The 22099-nt window shown below is 41.9% G+C and overlaps 1 protein-coding gene across 1 annotated transcript in view; it reads right to left on the bottom strand.

Moving 5' to 3' along the window:
- The window catches only part of PAK3 (p21 (RAC1) activated kinase 3), a 110610-nt gene that overhangs the window by 68055 nt on the left and 20456 nt on the right, over positions 1–22099 (bottom strand). Inside the window, exon 4 of the mRNA XM_080831295.1 lies at positions 16118–16319. Coding sequence (XP_080687421.1) covers positions 16118–16292 — 175 coding nt within the window. The 5' untranslated portion in view covers positions 16293–16319. The remainder of the gene's footprint in view (positions 1–16117; positions 16320–22099) is intronic.

Raw genomic sequence — 22099 nt, 5'->3', positions numbered from 1 at the left:
TCTAAGGTACGGCTATTTCTCACCTGGTCTTATTGCCTGCAATCTTGCCTTCTGCTCTTCATTACTTTGTAATGAACACAAATCTGACCACATCCCTGTCATTAAGATCCTTAAATGTCACCCCCATTGCCCATATGGTAGAAGTTCATGCTCATTAACATGCTACCCAGGGGCCTGCACAATCTGCCCCAAGCTTACCTCTCTGTGGTCTATTCTTGCCATAATCTCCACTGTCCCATACCCACATCATGCTCCCTAAACTGCTAGATTTTTCTCTTACTGCCAAGACTTTCATGTTAGGCCAAGTCCTGGCAACTCTTCTATCTTATCAAGATCCCTCACCCCACACTTTGGATGGATAACTCCCATTAGTCCTCATTCTTGAAGACTCACTCACTCTTGGGCTTCCTCTTCTTTGGGAAGTCATGTTCTGTCTTCCCTTTGCAGATGAAGTTAAATGCCCTTCTCTTTAGGCTTCCATAGAACTGTCCAGTGCATACCCAGATCTTGGCATGGATCAGCACTGGATTGTTATTTCTTCTTTATATACCTATCTCTCTAGATAAAATTGGAGATACTTGACAGAAAAGACTATATCTTATTCATTCTCACATCCCTTAGCACCTGGCTTATGTCTGCACATTTAATGATTTTAATTTAGGGAATAGTCACCATGTACAAAAAGTGCTTCTAGGGTCATCTCATTTAATTTCCATCACAATCTCATTAGGTAAACCTTATTAGTATTGTATTATTGTTCTGTAGATGAGGAAAGTGCGAGTGAGGTTCAACCACATACCCAGGGTTATAAGAGCTAGCAGCTATCAGAGCCAGAATTTGAACCTAGGTCCCAACTGTATCTACAGAGCCCACGTTCTTAACAGCTACACCATTTATTATCCAGTATCATTAAAAAAAACCAATATTTTTGAGTCCTAGGCTTCAGTAAATATGATTTAATGGTGCTTAGGTGAGAATTTTTTGTCTCTTTTCTTTTACACTAAAATGTCTGTCTGTCTATCCCTCCAGAAAATTCTATTGAGTATTAGTTATTTACATTAAGATACAGTCTAACCTGAATCTTGGCCCGATAAGACTCAGCTTGATCAGCTCTGGGATGATGTCTGCAGAGAGCAGAAGCCCAAATGAGTACCACTTTCTAAGTGTATCATCCATACCCTACTGGAACATAGAAGTAAGGCCACAGGTTGCCAACTAGACCACAGTCTACAAAGTGTTTGGCCTTGGGACCCTCTGGGTGTGCATGAGTTCTGGCTATAACTCCAGGGGCCAGTGAACCTCCAGAGAGTCTCTCATCTTGACACCTTTCTCCATCTCACTTACATGTTAAAGAAAGAAAAGCCCCCTAGTCATCCATCATCTCCTCTACGCCCTACCCCAATCAATGTCTTGCATTTTCCCCAGTGCCTACAGCTTATTCCATTACCAATTCCCTAAACCTTCAACCTCTTCATTAAATGCTCTCTTCACGTCTTGCCTCAGGTTTCAAACTGCACTGTGCATCACTCTCATTGGGAAAATTCAGAGAGAGGGAGGTGTCCGAACCTCACCCCAAGAGATTCAGATTCAGTTAGTCTGGGGCAGAGCCCAGCACCTTTAATTTGTAAAGCTCTTCAGCTTTCTCCATTAAGCAACTGGGGTGGAGAAAAACAACTTCCAATTCTACTCTCCAATGGGGGTACCACTTCGTCAGATAATCCTGATGGATGCTGCTCATTCTTCCTCATCCCAAGCTCTTAGGTGTGGAGGAATGGGGCAGGGCGGGGTTTCCCCTTTTACTTCAAAGCTGTTGATCTGAGATCAGTACTTCTGCACTTGCCTACAAAGCCCCTTCTTTGAGGTTACTGCCATTCAGTGCTCTTGGCCAAGTCCCCTTATCCATTGAGGACTCACGCTCCTGGTCTTCCTTCCTACCCTCAGTGCTGCCATCACTCTGTGAAATGTGATGTATAAATGGACATCTCTTTCACACTCTTTCCTTTTAACTCCTTGACCTCCCTCAACACTAATGAATTTCAGCTCTCTTCTAGTTCAATCTGCTCCTATGGCCACCACTAACCCAGTGGTTGTCAACCAGGGCCACTCATTAGAATAATCTGTAGAGTTCTATAAAAGACCAATGCCTAGGGCCCACCCAGAAGTTATTATAGCAGGATTTGTGGGGGTGAGACCTGGACAAATGATTTTCGAAGCTCCACAGATCATGTGCAGAGTGGAGGATGACAGGTACCCCAGGCCTTTTCATTATCCAGAATGATCCTTTCTTTGAAACATTAAACCCCATTATCCCAGCCTCCCAAAATGCTAGCTCTCTTTCCAGCCCTTAATCTTATTTTAATTGTTCTTTGGTCTCAACAAAAATACTGGGTCCCTCCAATTTTGCCAAGTTTCCAGCTTCCTTATGGCCTAGACTCTTTGGTCCATCATTTAAATTACTCTTAAGCCACTGGTCTGGAAGCAATGCCACTCTCTGACTTACTCTTGCCATTCTCCTGCAAAAATCTACTCTAATAGAATGCAACCATGAAACCTCCGATTCTAGACTGAGGCTGACAAGCTATTGGAGGAAAAAAAATCACGCAGCTATGTAGATTGGCTCATACTATAAAAGTCAGAGACCATAGTTGGGTCGTCAGTGTGCTTGACAATATTCTTCTTGTTTGTTGCCAACTTCCTTTCCCACTTCTTTTACTGAATATTCGAGAACTTTCCCACTTTTGCTCAAGCTTCTGCTTCACCCTCTCCTCCTTGACTTTCTGCATACGAAATTCCTTCACTTCACTGAGAAAAATAGAGGCCATCGGTTTGGAACTCCTTTGACTTGGCTTTCTGTCCCACTCCAATTGCATTTTTCTTCATCAGTAACATCTCATGTCTCACCGGAAGCAGTGTCCGCCCCCCCTCTGCCAGAGGTTTCTCTCTCCACTGGTGCTCCAGATACCAGTCCCTCTCACTTCTCCAGGGCTCTCACACTACCAACTATTTTCTATTTTTTCTTGTATCTTCAATCTCTCCTTCCCTACTGACACTTCCTGTCTTGCTTGTGAGACCTGCTGAGATACCTTTCATCCTTAAAAATTAAAACCCTCTGACACCTCACATATTTCTCTCCCTGCTATAGCTTCACCTTTCCTTCTGGAGCTTAAACTTCTTGAAAAGGCAACCCAGACTTCCTCAACCCTCACTCCTCAAACCAGTGCAATGAGTCTCTGAGGTCCTGAACGAAACTCCTACTTGAAAATGCCCACTTTCAGTCCTTAAAACTGTTGACCTTTCAGTCTAAACTGATATTGCTGACCCTGAACTTCATGAAATGAAATCCTTCCTGCCTTCTTTCACACAGTCCTTTCCTAGAGCCTGTTGCTGAATTTCTGGGTCTTCTGTTGACTCTTTAAACAGTATTTCCCAGGAGCTGTCTTAGGTCCTCATCTCTTCTTAGCAATACACCACTCCCTTTGGCCACCTCACCTACTTGTATGGTTCTACTTCCCAGCTACATTAGTGGTTCACCATATGGATGTCCAGTCTGACCTCTCTGCTCTACCCTGACCCCATGTAGTTGCATTCTGAACACCTCTATTTTGATATTTTCAAAAGTAAATGAATTTTCCACTGCCTTCTCCCACATAAAACAAGAAATGACAAATCGTCCCATGTTCCCTACCTCACCCTTCTCTTCTCATCATCCTCTTAGTTGCCTAGCTCTGCTAATGCTTCCTCATAAATATTCCCTCTGCGTTGTCATCTTCTGTTCTGATACTGGCCGTTAGGCCAGGCCACTGTCATTTCTCAGCCACATAACTCCATTTGTCTCCTTCCTCTTGCCCCCCCCCGCCCCCCCGCCCCCACAGTCCACTCTTCTCCTGTGGCTGGAGTAATATTTTGAAACACAAATCTCATAATGTTCTGCATCAGTGTTTCCCCAATGCCTTCAAAATCAAATTCAAAGCCCTTAGTATGGCATATATAAGCCCTCCAGGATCCTCTCCCCAATTACCTCCACGGCTCCGTCTCCCACCCCCCTCGCTAACTCACACTCTATGCACTAGCTATTCGGAACTACTTGTAGTTGTATTCATAGAACTCCAACTAATAATGTGTCATGCCTACAGCCTTCATAATGCTGCTCTTACTATCTGAAATGCCACCCATCCCTGACATGGCTAGCTCTCTTCTTTAAGACTCACCTCAGTTCAGTGTTCACTTCCTCCAGGAAGACTTCCCTAACTTCCCCTCAGTCTTGAATAGTTGCCTCTCCTCAGTGCCCAGTTCTGTACCGCACTTACTACAGTAAATTCTAATTGATGACTGACTTGTCCGTGTCCCTCACTAGGCCATCAGTTCCTTAAAGGCAGGAACTGGGACTTAGCTATCTCTGTATCCCAACATCTAACACAGTACCCAATTCAACAAATACTTGATGAATAAGCACATGAATAAATGAATGAATGGATGAATGACCTTCATTACATGAAATGAGACCTTATAAGATGGAGACAAGTCATGCTTATGTGCCTTTATGGGTTCATGGGTGAGGAGACTAGGATTCAGGTTCCCTAAAAAGGCTGTGAGGTGGGAGGGTATGTTTTAAAGTACTTGTTACAGTTGAAGATGTTGGTGGCAGCATTGGGCCTATTCTTCCTCAATGGCAGGGATGAGTCCAAACTCATTCAGACACACCTCTTGCCAGGTGCCACTCTGGGGCCAAAAGCATATATTGGCAACAGAATTGGGCAAGGTTCAAGGTACAGCAAAGTGACCAATTCTCCCCCACATGGAATTCCTGGATGATGATGCTATGTTTGCCTTCCAAAAGCATTCTAGAAAATGGTCACCTGAATCTTCCTCATTGTAGGAATTCCACTCATCTTCCCCTTATTCCTTCCCCATAATTCCTGGAAGTTTTGTTGGGCCTTCTCATTGGATAATGTCATATGGTTACATCCAGAATTCTATTGTAGAGCACTTTTTAGCTCCTTGAAAATAGAGCATGCAGGAGAAAAAATAGAATGGCAGTGAACAGACATAGGAAAATGTTTTACTACATAAATGGAGCCTAAAGGCACAGAATAATAATCATTTCTTTAAAAGCAATGGAAAGCATGAGGTTACGGCATGGGGCATAGGAAAAATAAGTGACATTTAAAGCCAAGTTAATACAGAAAGCTAAAAGCAAAATATGATGTAGAAAGCAGAAATAATTTTTCCAAAGAAACACACACACACACACACACACACACACACACACACTCAGGCTGGCTAGTTCCAAGCAGAAAGCATTTCACAACTGTGGCTCTAAAAGGAACAGTTCTGTCTTGCTACTGTCCCACTTCCCTTTCCTTTGACAGTGTACACAGCCTTGTGGATCAGTGTAGTGACAGACTATGCTAGGTCGCTCATTAGAAACTGAAATAATATTCTAGACTTGTGATCTGACTGGGGAAGCACACTTAGCAAATAAAAAATAGTGATCAATACTACCAGACCAAAGACAATCAGGTGGTAGGTTGAAAAGAACAGAGTGTAAATGATGTAGTATATGAAAAGGGGACAGAAGGCTGCAGTGGATAGTGAGAGCTCATCAGAAGATGTAGGACTTGAGAGATGGTCTTAAAAAATGGCGAGGCACAGGTCATGATCTCAGGGTCCTGGGATGGAGCCCCACATTGCATCGGGCTCCCTGCTCAGTGGGGAGTCTGCTTCTCCTTCTCCTCTGCCCCCGCTCATACTCTCTCTGTCTCTCAAATAAATAAATAAAATCTTTTAAAAAAATCGACAGGCAGGAAAGGGTAAGGAACCCTAAGTAGAAAAAAACAGGAGAAGCAAAGCTTGTAAGTAGGAACGTATACAGCATATTGATGAGGAAGTGGGAAGACACACAGGTAAAGAGATAGGGTATAGCCTTGGAAATTAGGAAGGAAGACGAAATTGGAGATGGTAATAAAGAATGTGCTAGAAAAGGTTTTTGAGCAGGTGGATGATATAATAGAGAAGGTACTTTCTGGAAGACAACTCAGGGAGCTACATGCTGCTAGCAAGGTACACAAGGCATGGTGGGGGCGGGCTTCAAAATGGTAGATTACTTCACACCGGCTGAGAAGAAAAATATACAGGGGGGATGGAATAGGGAGAACCTCTGTGTAACTGCATCAGTTGCCTCTAAGATCACTTACTAGGCATTTCCTATAAACTGTGTGTGTCTCTGTGTGTGTGTGAACTCTGCAACCAGACTGAAAGTTACAAATCTATGGGAGGGGACAGGGAACCCTCTCTTCTGTGTACTATGCCCTGTAACACTCAGCATGGAGCTAGGCACATAAAAAGCAGATACAAATCTTTTCTGAGTGAAGTATACCAGGGAACTATAAACAGTGCTCCAGGGAAGCCTCTATTCACATCCAATTCTGGTCCATCTCATTTTTAAACTGAGATAGATAGTAAACTCGTTCTGTGCTTCAAGTTAGCATGCAGCCTAGCTTTCTACTTACACATCTCTGTCCTGTGATGTTCCCTGAAATCCTTTGAGATAAAGGAGGCCTAACAAGATATGTTGCAAGGAGGCTCGTACTGAAGTTGCTAGGGCTGGAGCTCTCCCAGGAGGGGCCCACACCCTGCAACCCTCAGCTTGACAGTAGAAACCCACCTTCCTTCTCCCTGCTCAGGTGTAATCTCTACTCAAATGTTTCGTGTTCCTGAAAGCCAAACAGTTTGTGCAGATGTAAAAAACATTTCCAGCAGGGGCAGAGGGGATGGCTAAGTTAGAGATCTGTCATACCAGAATGCCTGTTTCTCATCTCAATATTCCCAGCTTCACTCCATGAAAGCCACGTTAGGAAGAAATGGAAGGATTTTTAAAGGGCCATCTACCTCCTGTAGGCAACAACTTCTACTTCTCCTAAGAGATTATGCTCAGTGACTCGGTCACTCTTTAGCTGGGTGATAGGTGTTTCCTGTGGTTCATTCATTTCTCCCATTCACTAAGAGGCTGCAAGTCAATGCCTCACAAAGATCATTTACAGAATGTTGCCCTTGTGGCCTCTAAGAATTAAAATGGCTTCGTGTCTACTTAACTACCAGGAAAGTACATTAGGTAGTGGAATTGTTTTGTTTTGTTTTGTTTTGTTTGTTTTGCTTGAAAAAGGCCATTCTGCTCCAGGCTTTGATGTGTGGGTCACAGAGTACACTGTGCCATATAATCGCTCCCTCCCCCCAAGGGAACTGTTCTGAAGCCTTATACTTGGGTAAGAAGAAGTGTTCCCGAGCAGTTCTGGGTTATAGTTCCTCCTATGGCAACAGCAGCCTTGCACATGGTGTCAAAGAGAGCAAGAGAGCCAGAGGGATTGATTTCTACAAAGACGGTTCTCATCTCTGACGCTTCTGCTCTGTAAACAAATGTGGTTTAGGGGGACAGGATGAGCAGGGATCCGTGAGAATTTCTTATTCATTTCATGAAGTATGTATTTTCCCTTACACAGGGGAGGGAATAATTCTCTAGTTTTCCTCTATTTTGGGCGGGGGTACCATAGAAAGAACGTCATTTGCAGGTCTTCAAATTTATTTTTCCCACTGGAAATACTTGAGGGTACTACGTGGTGACTACACAGGAAAGTAAGACACAAAAATAGATTTGATTTTTGGTGTTAAGTATTTAAAGAAATCGACAGTGCAAGGTGGGTAAAAGATTTAAAAACAGGTTCTATGTCACGGATGTATTTTTGGCTTCAACCTAACATCTTGGGCAAAATACATACTGATTCCAAGCAGAAAAGGAAGTTGGTATTTATTAAATGAGGAAAAAGACCCAAATCCTTAAATACTGGATTATAAGTGAATCTGACAGAAGGAAGGAGAGGCGACCGTCACGTTCTATTTTCCTATGGTTCTTTCATAGTTTAACTGCAAAAGCATGAGTCATTTTTTAATAGAAAAAAAAATTTAAAAGCCTCCAGAATCACATTGGAATCAGGGAGAAATAATTAATAATTAATTAAATAATTAAATAATTAAATAAAAATATATAATAAACATTTATAAATAAATAAAAATTAATTAATAAAATTTAATAATTTTGTTTTTACCAAGGAAGTTGCCTTTTGCTAGCCAGTCAGACTCTTAGGAGTAACTTGTAAAGACAAAGGTAAGGCCCTGTTGTCACTGCAGACTGAGAAAGAGGGTGAGATTCACCTGGGTGTCACTTGCTTCTGTAAAAATTCCATTTTTGCATATGCTATGGGCTAAAACCCTATTTGCAAAACAAGTTAGGTGGCCCCCATTTTATGACAAGCAGTGGGATGTTCAGCCACCACTGGACTACAAGTCAGGGAGGATCTAAAGTCTAGGTCTGCCTTGCTTTGTAACCCGCAGTGGGACAACTTTGCAGAGGTCATTTAACTTCTGAGTCCCTAACCTTTTGCCTTCCTCTACGAAATGGGGGCTAATCCTTGCTTCCGCCATAAGAGATCTGAAGGAGGCAACTGGTATGAAACCACCTTGAACACCATTATCTCTGCCATCCCAAATACATCATTTCATTAGCAATATACTCAGCAACAGGTGACTCTCTTTGCTGGAGATCTAATCTGCCACTTTTTTACTCAGCACTTCCCATCCTATGAGTGATGTCTATGAAAATATAACTACTGAGAAAGAGGATTAGAATGGGCTGTTTTAAACACTCTGTGCTCCTATAATCTTTTATTATGTTAGCAAATCCCTAAGTATATAGTTGGGAAGGCCCGGGGTGGAAGGTTCATTGTCCTCCTTCAGGTAGAACCTGTGAAAGCCATGAGCCCCCCCAACAGAAGAACCTAGAAAATTTTGCTCTCAGTAATTCATAGTCCCAAATCAGCATATCTGGAATTTCTTCATGCCTAGTTCATCCCCTCTGGTGAAACAGTAAGCCCATGTCCTCCTGCCAGGTCTTCAGGGGCTATGGAAAACCATATATACTCTCCATAAATTAGCAGTAATGTGCAGATAAAAACTCAAAAGTGGTACTTCATTCTGCAAGAGCAGCTCCAGGCCCAATGTGTATGTTTGGTGTTCCATGGGGAAGCTGGGGGAAAGGAAATGATGGTCCCATGTGAGCCCTTCTAGTGATCTCCACTCATGTACAGATAGCCCTCACCTGCAGGGGTACCATCTTCAAAAATACTCAGCAACAACAATCATTCTGGCAAATCATTAGGACTCTTAGCCATCTCCTGCCAGGAAACACACACTGGTTCTGCTCTCATTTACACCTGGTCCACACATGTAACAATTTTAATGGAAAATGTTTGAAAACAAAAGAAAACCAAACAAGGCAATGAGGCAACGTCCTAAGCCAGACCCCCCTGTTCAAAGGATAATTATATAAGGCACAAGTTTGCGAGACAGAAAAAAAAAGACCTCATTTGCTTTAAGAAGGAAAGCAACTGCATATTCCCTAGCTAGTGTCCATTTTCCTCTGCTTGCAACACTTCACTTTCATGTTTGAAACAACTCTCTTCTGCCTTCCCCTCTTCTCATCCATCCCCAGTATCCTCACTACCCCCTAATTTCCCCCTCACACACTGTTTCCTCTCTTGATTTAGATCTCCCTGTTGCTTCTTTCCTTTCATGTATACATCTCCTAATCCGGAATTCCATACTCCTCTTGAATCTGGCCATCTGCTCATTTTAGCAGGCCACCATATTGGCACCCAATTTCCCTCTTTATTGGCCTTGACATAGAAACGAAGGCCCTAGCAGACAGAGGAAATCACTATCCCACCTTCTTCCTATTTCAACCACAGGGCAACGTGGTTCTACTCCTGGGGCACAGCACTGACCTTGGAGGACAGGCAAGATGCCACATCCTTGAGGCTTCCCAATGGCTAAGATCTTTGATCTCCAAAGAGCACTCTGCTGAGCTGTATGGTTTATATTTGAAGAACCAAGAAGAATGTAAAAACCATTCAGGATGTAGCAGTCTCTGACATCTGGCTGTCTGATAATTAATTTTGACTCCCAATCATTGCCAGTGCAATGATAATAACCTTGGGCTACTGCAAGATCCCAAAGGGTCTTTAACATCACCAAAGAAAGACTGCATACTGTTCAGTCTAGTTATCACACTAAGTATTTTTATTGTGCATTAATTAGATGAAAGTTAATAAAGTGCATTGACCAGAACATTTGATTAACACGACCATAAAGGATCAGTGAGTCTTCTTTAATATTATTGTCGCACAGCAAAGCCTTCCTGTATAGTGTATAGAGAAGGGAGCACACGCCAGGAATCAAAACAACTATATATATATACGCAATATAATAACAAAACTATATGGCACTTGAAGAACTTTTTCACATATATGAACACCCTCATGCAGAGCCTCGACTTTTTCAAGTAAGCGATATTTAAGCCTGTCAAGTACACACACCAAATGAGAATCGAACCCACAGAATGCCCAAATTCAATGTTAGCACATCTCTATTTTCAAAATTTTTTCTCACCATCATGTCTTAAGAAAAAAAAAAAAAAACGAAAAAGTTTTTTCTTCCCTTCTGAGTGGTGATGAAAAAAAGGCTCCCCCTCCTGAAATTCAAATATGCTTCAAAGTACACCACCAACTTAAGGGAAAATGGGAGCCACCGCTGGCTTCTGGAGGCGAGGAGCAAACTAGAGTTTACCACGTATTCCCTTTGGCCTGTTGCAAGGTAGTGTGATGAAGCAGAATACTCACAGGGCCAGGAGTCAGAGAGACCTGGGAGACTCCTGGCTTCCATCGGCTGCTATGTGATTCTAGGCTGCCTACTTAAATGCTTTGAACTTAAATGACCTCATCTGCAAAAAGGGGATAATACAGAGTAGTTGTGAGGATAAAAAGACTCAATACACATAAAGTGCCTGGCACAGTTGGGCACCTGAGAATTAGTGAGTAAATGGTAGATGACCTCTTGTTCGTCCTCTTGTTCATTGACTTCTATCCACCTATCCCCTCGTACTCCTCCAGGGAGAGGGGCCTTCACTTCAATCCCAAGATCACCAGCTCCCAAATCTCTCTGGGTCCCCCGCAAACAAAGGGCACATAAACCGTGCTCTCTAAAGATACAGCCCTTGATATAGTATCGCATGTCCTCTGAAACCCGCCTAATGCTCCAGTGTGGCACATGACACGGGACACATAAAGCGTGCATCAGAAGACACAGACGTCACACAGAACATGTCACCTCCAAATGCAGCCTCACCTGCTTCTCTCCCACATGTTCCTCCAAGCTTCACATCCTTAACATTGATTATTTTTAGAGGCCCTATGCCGTCTGCAGGGTCCTGGCTGATTCATTTGCTTCATTGCATTTGCCCTACTGGTTTATTTATCGATGTAGTTTCTCAGATTCATTCATCCATGTACTTAGTCCCCTCCTTGTTCCCAAATGGGTATAAGGCGGCTTACAAGAAGACACAAAATACAGTATGATAGCATAAATTCAAAGTAGGTAAGAAAAGTAAAAGGGAAAAAAAACCCAGTACAGAGACAGAAACATAAAATGGCGCCTGGAAGAAAGCCAATACAAAGTGCATACATACCGTACGGTCCCATTATGAGTGCTCTGCATGGGCCACACATTAGGCTCCAAGCTCTCTAGTGGCCAAGAAACCTGATCGGTCTCACCCTTCTCGGGGACCATAAAATCAAATCAAAGCACTTGTTCAGAATGTCCTTTTCCTGCTCTACATCTTGAAAACTTTTCTATGATAAAGTATCATGGTGGGAAAAGGTCTCTCTTAATTCATTCTAATGCCAAGCTCCAGCTCCTGAAACAGTCTCTAACAAAGATAGATCCTCAATCTGGAAATTACAGCTACTCCTTTTTATTTTGTTTCTGCCTTATCTCTTGAACTCCATTTGGTCAATGGAATGTAGCTATTAAAAAGACTCTTCAATGAGCCAAAATCTCTGCTTTCATTTAACTCAAGAGACAATATAACGTTATTTATAACAAAAGTTTGGGAAGGACCCCAAATATCCAACAAAATAACTGGTCAAATAAACCATGATGCCACTGTATGGTGAAATATTACACACCATTAAAAATGGTATTTAGGAAAACTTATTAAAAATGTAGGAAAATATTTGTGATAAAACTTTTAAGTACATGTTAAGTAAAAAATGAAGAAATAAAACTGCACTATTAGGATTTTAATTATGTAAAAAAACTGTGTATGAGGATTTTATGTATATAATATATATCTATATCTATATAATCTATATCTATATCTATATCCATATCCATATATAATAACACCACAAAAAATCTGGAGAGAAATCCACTAAAATGTTATCATTTCTGAGATTTGTGAATATGGGCTACTTTTATTTTTACTATCTGTTTGTCTTTAGTTTCCATCTTTTTATATATTGATAAACAAGTTCCATATGATATGAAGAAAGAGGACGAGGAGGAAAAGTACCAACCCAGTGGTTATTTTTAGCTTGTAAAATTATGGGCAATTTTCATTTTCTTTAAAGTTTTCTATAATCAACGTGTAAGTTCTAGTTAGACACAAAAGTACTTCAACCAAAAAAAAAAAAAAAGAAAGAAACAAGAGTTCTAAAAAATCTGATTGTTTTGTTGTTTTGTTTTTAAGGTCCAGAATGATACAAATGTAATACCATCTCACCATAATGTAGCACTTTTTAATTTTAACAGCTTTCTAATACTTAGAATTGCATTTGGCTACCAGAAGATAACTTGTGAGGTAGCCCCGGTAATACTCCCTCCATTTAACAGGTGTTGAAACTCGGTGACTGGCCCAAAGTCACCATAATCAGTGGCTGAGCTGAACTCCAATCCAGGTTCTTCAGAGCCCAAATCCAGTACTCTTCCTATTCATTCACAACTGATCATGCTATAACCCAAAGAGTCACCAAGAGGCAGAAACAGGGAAACAGCGACCCCTCCTTACCTCTGAGGGTCAACTTCCCCTGCAACCCTCAAGGTAGTAGAGTTTAGCTGAGGAAAGTATGATTTTAGGAGGTTTCCCAGAAAGGGGGGGGCAGGGAAAGTGAGGTCACATGCGAACTCTTGAAAGCCCTCATGGATAATTTTTTGCACAGTGAAACAAAACAGTAACAGCACATTACATAAAGAGAATAATGAGAGTTTACATAGCTTAAATTTGTAAAAATGATAGGCTCTACAGCATTTCCATTTAGATCCTAAGATGATTTCCAGAGGTGATGAGGATGTCGTGCTCATTATGGCAGTGGGACAATGGGGGTGACAGTGAAATGATGAACAGGGGTGCACTGTTAGCTCAAATCATGGGTCTGCATATTCTCCCGAAGCATCGGAATCCAATCCTGAAATTGGAACAACTTGCTTGTGCTTTTTGCCCTATTCAAGCAAGTGGTTTGAAGTGGTAAAACTTCATGACTCGCTCTTCTGAAGATGCTGTCTCCTCAAGTCTTTCCTGAAGATACTTTAGCACTTCTGGACAGAGTTCAAATTGAATTGTTCAAGCTTTGTCTAAAAGTGGCCTACCAAGTGTCTATTGCGCATACTTAAATGACCCTCCTTGATGATTTAGGCTCTTCTGTGGGTGCTTTTTTCCTAATATGGTAGTGTAATAAGACTCTTAGCACCTCTTCATAGAAAGTTCAATGAAATCATTCACACTTGGTCTGGAGGCAGCTTATCAGTTGTCCAGTAACGATATTAAATGGTTCTCCTTGATGACTCAAGTTCTGCAGAAGATGCTTTCTCTACAAAGTGATATCTTGAAGGCATCACACCACCTCTTTACAGAGTTCTTCTAAACCACTCAATCTTTGAACAGGTTACGATTTGACGTACAAATGTATCAATTTCTATTACTTTCTTGGGGAGGTTTTAATCATGTTCTGAAGACTCTGCACCTGTTGCTTCTAATTATGTTTGTTTCCAGTCCCATAGCTTCCCAAGTATCTTCATCATCACTTATGATAGTCACCCCGGGGTACTGGAAGCTTCCTGAGAGTCATCCTCTAGCAGCATCAACAGGTTCAGTTTCAACTTCAGCCAATGAGTGCTCTTGGACCAAATGTTCCGCCTCATCTATAGGTTCTTCTTGAGCTAAAGACTGTGTTCAGAACAGATTGTTGAAAGTTATATCACCATCTCTAGCCAGATTTCTTTTTTGTCAGCTTGTATTACTGAAAGGCTCTGTTAAATTATCTACTGCTTCTTTTATTAAGAAGACAACATTAGTGATAGTGTCAGATCCCCATGCATTAAGATCTTCAGACAGAGGAGGTTTTGTGAGATTCTGAACAACAAAGGTATGCATTAGTTTGGCCTAAGTCTTCTTGAATGGCTGGATCACTGATCTAAGGGCTCAAGGATCTGAGACAAGCAACTCGTTACAAAGATAACCTTAACATGAAGGGGATACACTGGCAAATGCAGCTAAGACACCATAAGGACTGGGAAGAATCAGCAGGACTCTGAATTCAAGATTTTTCTTTTCTTTTCTTTTTTTTTTTTTTTTCCAGTTCCGAACTTCCATGAGAAAGCACTGTTCAAACCATTCCTTAAGGAGAGAAGGAGTTATCCAGGCTTTTCTCTTTGTGTGCCAGTACACCAGAAAGTTGGCTTGGCTCCCCCCTCCCCCAACCCTGAGAAGATTTGGACATAGGTTTGTGTCAGGCAGCAATGGTTTCACTATGAGGTCACTCCCAGGTGTTGGCACAAAACAGAAATGTCGGCCTCTGTTTTTGCTGACCTTGTGTAGGCATTGGTTGGCTCTTTTTTCTTCAAAAGGACAAGTGATATTATTCAAAGCCTTCCAAAGCATGGCAGTCTCAAGAACCATGAAGATTCGGGCAGGCACACAGTCCCCTGCTTCAGTCACTTCCTGCACTTGTGGCAGATACAACACAGGAGCGGCAGGGTCTCATGGTTCTTTCTTCCGCACCACGCTCGCTGAGGACTTGGTCTCCTAGGCATAGCACACCAGAAATTTCTCAAACCATCCCTTGCTCTGGGCAGTCCCCCCCCCCACCCACCCTGGGACCCACTTCGGTATCTGAAAACACACTTTAGCCATTCCTTGTGCGTGTTTGCAGACCCCTTGTGTGGAAAGTGCTTCGTTGTCCTTTTGCCTGTCTTCACATACAGGGGTTTGACATTTCTATCCTCCTTTCCATCCGGGTCACCAGAGATAAAGCTCCTCTTCGGTGACAGAAGCATACCAAGAGGCAATCCTGGTCCTACTAAGAGTGTTGGCTTTCCTTACAGTATGAATTGTGGGACTCATGCACACCATGTAAGTGACCTGCGAAGCTATTTGTTTTACCTCAAAGGAGTGGATGGCAAGTGTCCCTTTTCTAAAGATACCCCCTTTCTTGCCTTTTTGGCAGTTTGCTGTGGTCCTTGCTTCACCCTCTTCCAGCTCAATAGTCACACTTATAGAAGCCATGTTTAAGTTTATGCTTATTAACACAACCTGACCCCTATTTACCAGAGATTCTCTAGCCCCTCAGTATCACAAATGATTTTATGAACAACACATGGATAAATGTCAATATATTGTTGTGATGCTCAGTGCAAATGGGCTGATGGTGGAGGAATGAGAGAGGGAACAAAGGACTCAGAAGTGTCTTCCCACCTCATGATAGAGCCAGAGAGACAATCATGTGACAACTCGGACTGCCTCCCGCATACGCAATTCAGAATTTTCACCATTGTCAGAAAGGTATATAGAAGTAAATCCACCTACACTCAAATTTCCAAAAAGGACAACTTACAGTTGGAAAGGAATTACTGTAAATTCCCCTCTAAGTTAACGGAAAGAAAGTCACTATTCATATATTCAAGACAGTGCTGCTGCTATGACTTCCCTTGTTTGAACACCATGAATTCAATTTTATGTGAGATGCAAACACGGCCTAAGTGTATTTTCTGTAAACCCACAGTTAAGTCAATCACATGTTATCCTCTGACAAAACGCAACCTCTGAAGGTGTAGACGGAAAGGTCAGGCAGGCCCCACACAGCCAATGCTCCAGAAATGACTACCCAAGAAAGAAAGTGACAATGAAAGAAAAAAAAAAAACTAGCCCCTTTTCAATGCCCGGCCACTGATACTTTACTTTTATCCCCTCCTCCTGGGAAGATAGAGCGAAGCCTGGCTTTCTTATTCTTCTCTTCCGGGGCCATGGGAAGTGGTTTGGAGCTGTGGTTGAGTGCTGAAGAATCTCGGTTGTTACTGTTCATCCTCAGCGGGGGAGCTGGGGGTTTCTCTTCATTATCCAGACTGTCAGACATTTTCAGTGACAACTGATTGCACAGCTCCTACAGAACAGGAGGAGAAAACAGGAATTGAGAAAGGAGCGGCCTTAAAAAAAAAAAATCCAGTAAAATGAGGATTCCGCCATCTTAGACACAAGAGCACTGGTCTCGCGTGGTCTCAGGTTTTTGTGATGACCTTTTGGGGAAGCTTCTTTTCTAAAGGGGAGGGAGCTGCCTCCCTAAAGACAAATGACATCATTTTCCAAAGAGGAAAATGAAAGTAATAATTAATGGCTCTTCAGTACCTACACACAAGCACATCAAGTCCCTTTCTATTTTCTGCTGTCCACTCACAGTCTTTTAATGAACAATTTATAATCTTCTTTAAAAATTCTACTCTGATTTTGGTGACACTCAGGAAGCACAACCTCTTCAAAGTCTGGGGTTGACACGAGTTTGGCTGTTGATTGTTAATGGCCCCAAGTAAGGATGTGTTAGCTGCTTTGACAGTGGGATGCCGCTGGCGTCAGATTCTTACCTGTGTGTACCTGATGTACAAAACACACTCTACTGTTCTTTGAGAAAGAACTGGGGCACAATCTAGTAGGCCTGACAGTGTTAGCTGACTTTGGGTGTACTGATGGGGAAACAATGCCCCACCTTCAGGTAGCAGGTAGAAGATAAAGCTGAGCCAGATGTAACCACAAGAAAAGAGGAGCCAGATCCAAGGAGAGGACCAGTTCCTGAGGAGACATTATACTTTCAACCTTGTCATGTTTTATGCCCTGAAATGGGGAATGAGGGCATTGGCCTGGGTAACAGGGTTGAAAGAACCAGTCAGGGTTTTGGCAACTTACCCGCTCTTAATTTATTACTTGTTAGTATCCTGTGTTTAGGGCTGAATATGTTCAGGTTTCATCCCACTGGAAGGTAAAGTGACCTGGAAAAGCATGGACTCCCCGAGGAAGTGTTCCTGCTTGCAACTGTTTTCCTATTCTAATTCAAGTTCCTCTGCTAGGACCCCAGTGGAGGCTTGCCATCTCAAGTCATGCCTTTAGAGTATCTTCCAAGTGCATCTCCAGGTTGAATGCAAGATAAGTCAAATCCCAGTGCAATAGAATCTGTGTAAATTCAAGTATTAACTAGAGCTAATTTAGGAGTATAAGAGCTATCAAAAATTGACTTAGCAGATCACTTTATTCCAACAACATTTACTATAAACAAACAAGTACAGCAACGACCAGGGTCTCCTCGTTACCTGTCATAATGAGAAAGAATCTTTCATAATTATTTTTATCCCTTTAGTGGGTACAATGTGTTTATTATTCGCAGTCATGAACTCTGACGTCACGTGATGTGGAAGATTTTTAAAATTTTACCATGTCCTAAATTTTCTCTTATTTAAGTATTCAAGAACAGGTGAGTACCAATTAATAGTTTTTCCATCTGTACAGGTGACTGCCAACGAATAATGACTGGCTTGATCTCAATCTGGGCAAGAGATCTTTTTTCTTTTCCTTTGCCAAAGTGTCACATCTTGCATTATCTTAACGAATTTAAGACCCATTCTGTAGTTTTTTCAGTAATCATGCAAGGGGAAACACTCTGTAATAAAAGCTTGATCACCAATGACAACCTGATTAACCTTGCTTTTTCCTATATAGGTGAAACCACAGCTTAAGATAAAGTGAAAAGCTATGATTTTAAGGATATACTCTATTAAATATTTTGACTAGTATGTGGAACTCTTGCTAATGCATCTGCATTCCCTCTTGCATTTTAAATGTAGTTCTTCTAAATTCACTGTTTCTCCAGAAGAAAAGCGAGTTGAACACTGACTTTACCAGCAGCAGTACTCTGTAGTGGACAGGTTCCCAGTTTTCATTTAGTCAGTGAGAAGAATTTGCCACAGAAAGGACTCTTTTTTGTGTGTTTTTGTTTGTTTTACTTTGTGGGGTTTAAAAATAATGCTTGAGTACGGGGTGATTATTACATAAAGCTCAGATACACAAAATATAGCTTGGTAAAAATAATGAAATTTGAAAGCCATTGCAAACCGCCCCCCCCAAAAAAACCCCAAACACCTAAGGATTTAAACAGAAATCCCCAGAAGATAGGTTTCTGAAAAATGTATCTCACAGAGAGAGAAGGGATAATACATATTTTCTTTTCTTTTTTTTTTAAAGATTTTATTTATTTATTTGACAGACAGAGACCGCAAGTAGGCAGAGAGGCAGGCAGAGAGAGGAGGAAGCAGGCTCCCCGCTGAGCAGAGAGCCCGATGTGGGGCTCAATTCCAGGACCCCGGGATCATGACCCGAGCCGAAGTCAGAGGTTTCAACCCACTGAGCCACCCAGGTGCCCCAATACATATTTTCTGATGACCTATTACATAACTTAAGATGATGAAAGTTGGAGAAACAGGCATGGCCTCTGAAATATGATATACGAAGCTGACCTTATGTAATAAGGTAAGCAAGAGGCTGGGCCAGTCAGGGTTCTAGTACACCTACGTAATACAAAATACTAGGCTCCTTTGTTCTTGATCAATTAGGTGTGGCTAACAGACTGGTGTTTTTTGTTCCTAATTACTCTCTCTGGCTAGCGACTCAACAGGTAGGTGCCCTGCTTCTTTTCAAGCTGCCTGATTATTCTGACCTCATTTGACCAGGTATGTTTTAGGCTGGGAAAAAAGCGGGGTAGAAAACCCTAACTATACTCCCCTATGTTACATTTGAAATCCCGGACCAAAAACTTGCCCACATGCTTGCTGTGGTCCATAACACAGGCATCTGTGAGGGACCCAGCTTATACGGCACACCTTCTATTGCCCAGCAAACTGGAATTGCTTTAGCTCTATTCAACTTACCCAGGGATTGTAAGAGGAACCGGAATCCACCTTTCACAAGGATAGAAAAGAACCTGAGAAATCCTTGTCTAGTTAAACACTAAAAATGGCAAGCCTGAAGCAATGCATCGTTTAGTTTTACCTAGACATTTCCGATTTGGTTTTGCTCGGGTTGTCCTGATATTACTTCAGTTTTTTATTTCCCACTCCCAGGCACAACCAACCTTCATCTCCTAATTATTTCAGAGAATTCTGATTTGGTGACAAAAGAATAGTGTAGGAGGCTCTTGTTATCTTTAACTCACCTTTAAAGCAAGTGCTTCAAAGCAAGCTTTCAGAAGACCGATGGAAAAAGGGTATGGGCCTGCGAGGAAGCTCAGCTGTTAATATGTTTGTTTCCCAATTGGGAAGTGTCTCTGATTATTCAAAAAATGTAGAATGGGGGATTCAATTATGTTATGTTTGTAAACAATGCCAATTTACTAAAACAGGTCCCTCCCCTGAGACAGCTTTCTACAAAGGATACTATTAATGGATTGCTGGTTCAATCTGCCTATGATGTCATTATTTCCAAGATCTTGAAAGAGACTATTTTGTTCGGGGTGGCTGTAGGCTCTATTTCAAGAATTGTACAAAAGTGCCATTATTCTCTAGGAACCCAATCAAAAAACTGTTTATCTTTAAAGTTTAACTGTTGTTGTTCACTTCTGCAACAGAACAGAAACCGGCAAGCGAGTGGCACACTGGATCTAGCCCCAGCCCATTCATTTCGCTTTTAGAACTTGGCCCTTAGCATTGTGGAGAAGGAGCTAACTTTAATGGACAACCAGCAACAGTTTATATCTACTCACAACTTGATTTACTACTTGGCTACTGGGATTTTCAGAGAGAATGCAAGCGGCTCCTACAGATGGTGTATATTTTTGATCTGGCCCTTGGGACTTCATGTAGCTTACCCATGCTCGGTAATTATAAGTGAAATTCATCAGCAATAAGAAATGAGCCTCTTGTTTTAGGATAACCAAGGAGGCTGGACACCCCTTTCTTCAGAGTACTAGAAACTATTACTTCTCTATTCCCCCTCCTCCTTAGCTTTTTTCTTCTCTCTATTTCACACTCCATCCAACCCCACCCCCAAGTGTGAGGGCAGGCATGCACACACAGGCACATACACAAACATGCACACACACACACACACACACACCACAGCTTTTCACTGACTTGTGTTTTATTTTTTCTTAATTTTTAAAAGATTTTATTTATTTATTTGAGAGACAGAGAGCATGAGAGAGAGAGAGCAAGTAGGAGCATGGGGGAGAGGCAAAGGAAGAGAGAGAAGCAGACTCCCCACTGAGCAAGGAGTCTGATGTGGGGCCCGATCCCAGGACCCTGGGATCAAGACCTGAGTTGAAGGCAGCCATTTTACTGACTGAGCCACCCTCGCACCCCTGACTTGCGTTTTAACACAAAGATTTAGTGCAAAGCATTTTAGAGGAAAACTTTAATCAAGATCTATGGCAGCTTTCAATGAAATGATTAGGCATTATAAACAACTGTCATTATTCACTCATTCCCCAAAAATGAGCTTACTCAGTGCAGTGCCACACCAGACACTCAGTGAGTGCTCAGTAGATCAAAAGAGAAAGCCGCCAACTTACATGTTGCAGGAGTCAAGAGGACAGAGAGATGAGCAATTGCACCTCCCCTAGCATGGTAAAAATTCATACTACGGCATCACTGTTGAATTGGATACAATAAAAATGCCCATCGTGCCCATTTGCTGCAGGTGTGTGAAGGGTGAGAATCCAGAAACACTGGCCCTATGATTTTCAAGGCCTCCTATTAAGTCACAAGCAACTGAAAGAAATGTTTTAATCAGATCTGGTGCCATCAGAGACAACCCACATGTCTGTATCATTCTGTCTGCTTTCAAAATCAAAATAATTGTTTATTTGCATATTTCCCCAATGAGAAACAAACTAATACTGGCCTCCTTTCAAAAACAGAAGCCCAGGCCAGCAGATGCACAGCCATGATAAAAAAAAAGCCAGAGGCAGAGCACACCAATATTGCTTAACACCCTCTTCCTACCAAACTAGAGCATGTAACATAGAAAGGAGATGTAGCCTAGGGGGAACTTCCAGGGGGAACTTCCTAATGTTTCTGAGATACTACACAAAGAATAGGGTTGCAAGACACCTTGAGCTTATCAGATGACAGCCAAACTGACCAGAGCACTTATGAAAGGAGATGGATTTTAGGATCTCAAAAATAGAGTAAACAAGTCACAGAGCTCTATGTTAAAACACGTAACAACATAGAAGAATATTTCAAATTTCTAGAAATTGGGAGACCTTGATTAACAAGAGCTAGCTCTATAGATCACGGAATAATTGAGCTTTTAATGACAGCCTCCAGAATTGGAGGTGTTATGTAAATATAGATGTAAAATCAGCCAAAGTGTCTCCTGAGACAATGTTGTCAGTGCTGGGCTGTTCTTAGTATTTGAGGATGAGGTTGCTGCTTTCACCTACCAGGAGAACAATGGACACACTGAATTATACTGGTGGTGGGGAAAAAGGATCCAAGAGCTACCTGCTGGCTCCTTTGGCTCCTTTGTAAACAAAGCCACCCATTTTCAAGATGGCTCACTGATCTTCCATGTATCCTTTGCTAACTAGCCTACGCTGATACAAAACCCACTCATCCTGGACACATTATTGGCAACTGAAACAACCAGTTTATGACCGACAATGCAAGAAGATGTAGGGGACTGTTTTCAATTGCCAAAAAACCCCCAAACAACCATCGAGTCATTCACAAAGGGAACAGCATATTATAATTGGGAAGACATTGCTTTGCATTTCAACAGCAATCCGCATCTGAAGATTTCTAGCGGCTTTTTGGAAATTAAGTCCCATAGTATGCTAAGATGCCAAAGAGGAGGGAAAGAACATTCACCTTATTTGACAGAGAGAATGAGCCAGGTCCGAGT

The sequence above is a fragment of the Martes martes genome (genome assembly GCF_963455335.1).
Source record: "Martes martes genome assembly, chromosome: X".
In the NCBI taxonomy this organism is placed as follows: domain Eukaryota; kingdom Metazoa; phylum Chordata; class Mammalia; order Carnivora; family Mustelidae; genus Martes; species Martes martes.
Note: the sequence above shows the minus strand (reverse complement) of the source record. Positions and strands in the feature narration are given on the sequence as shown.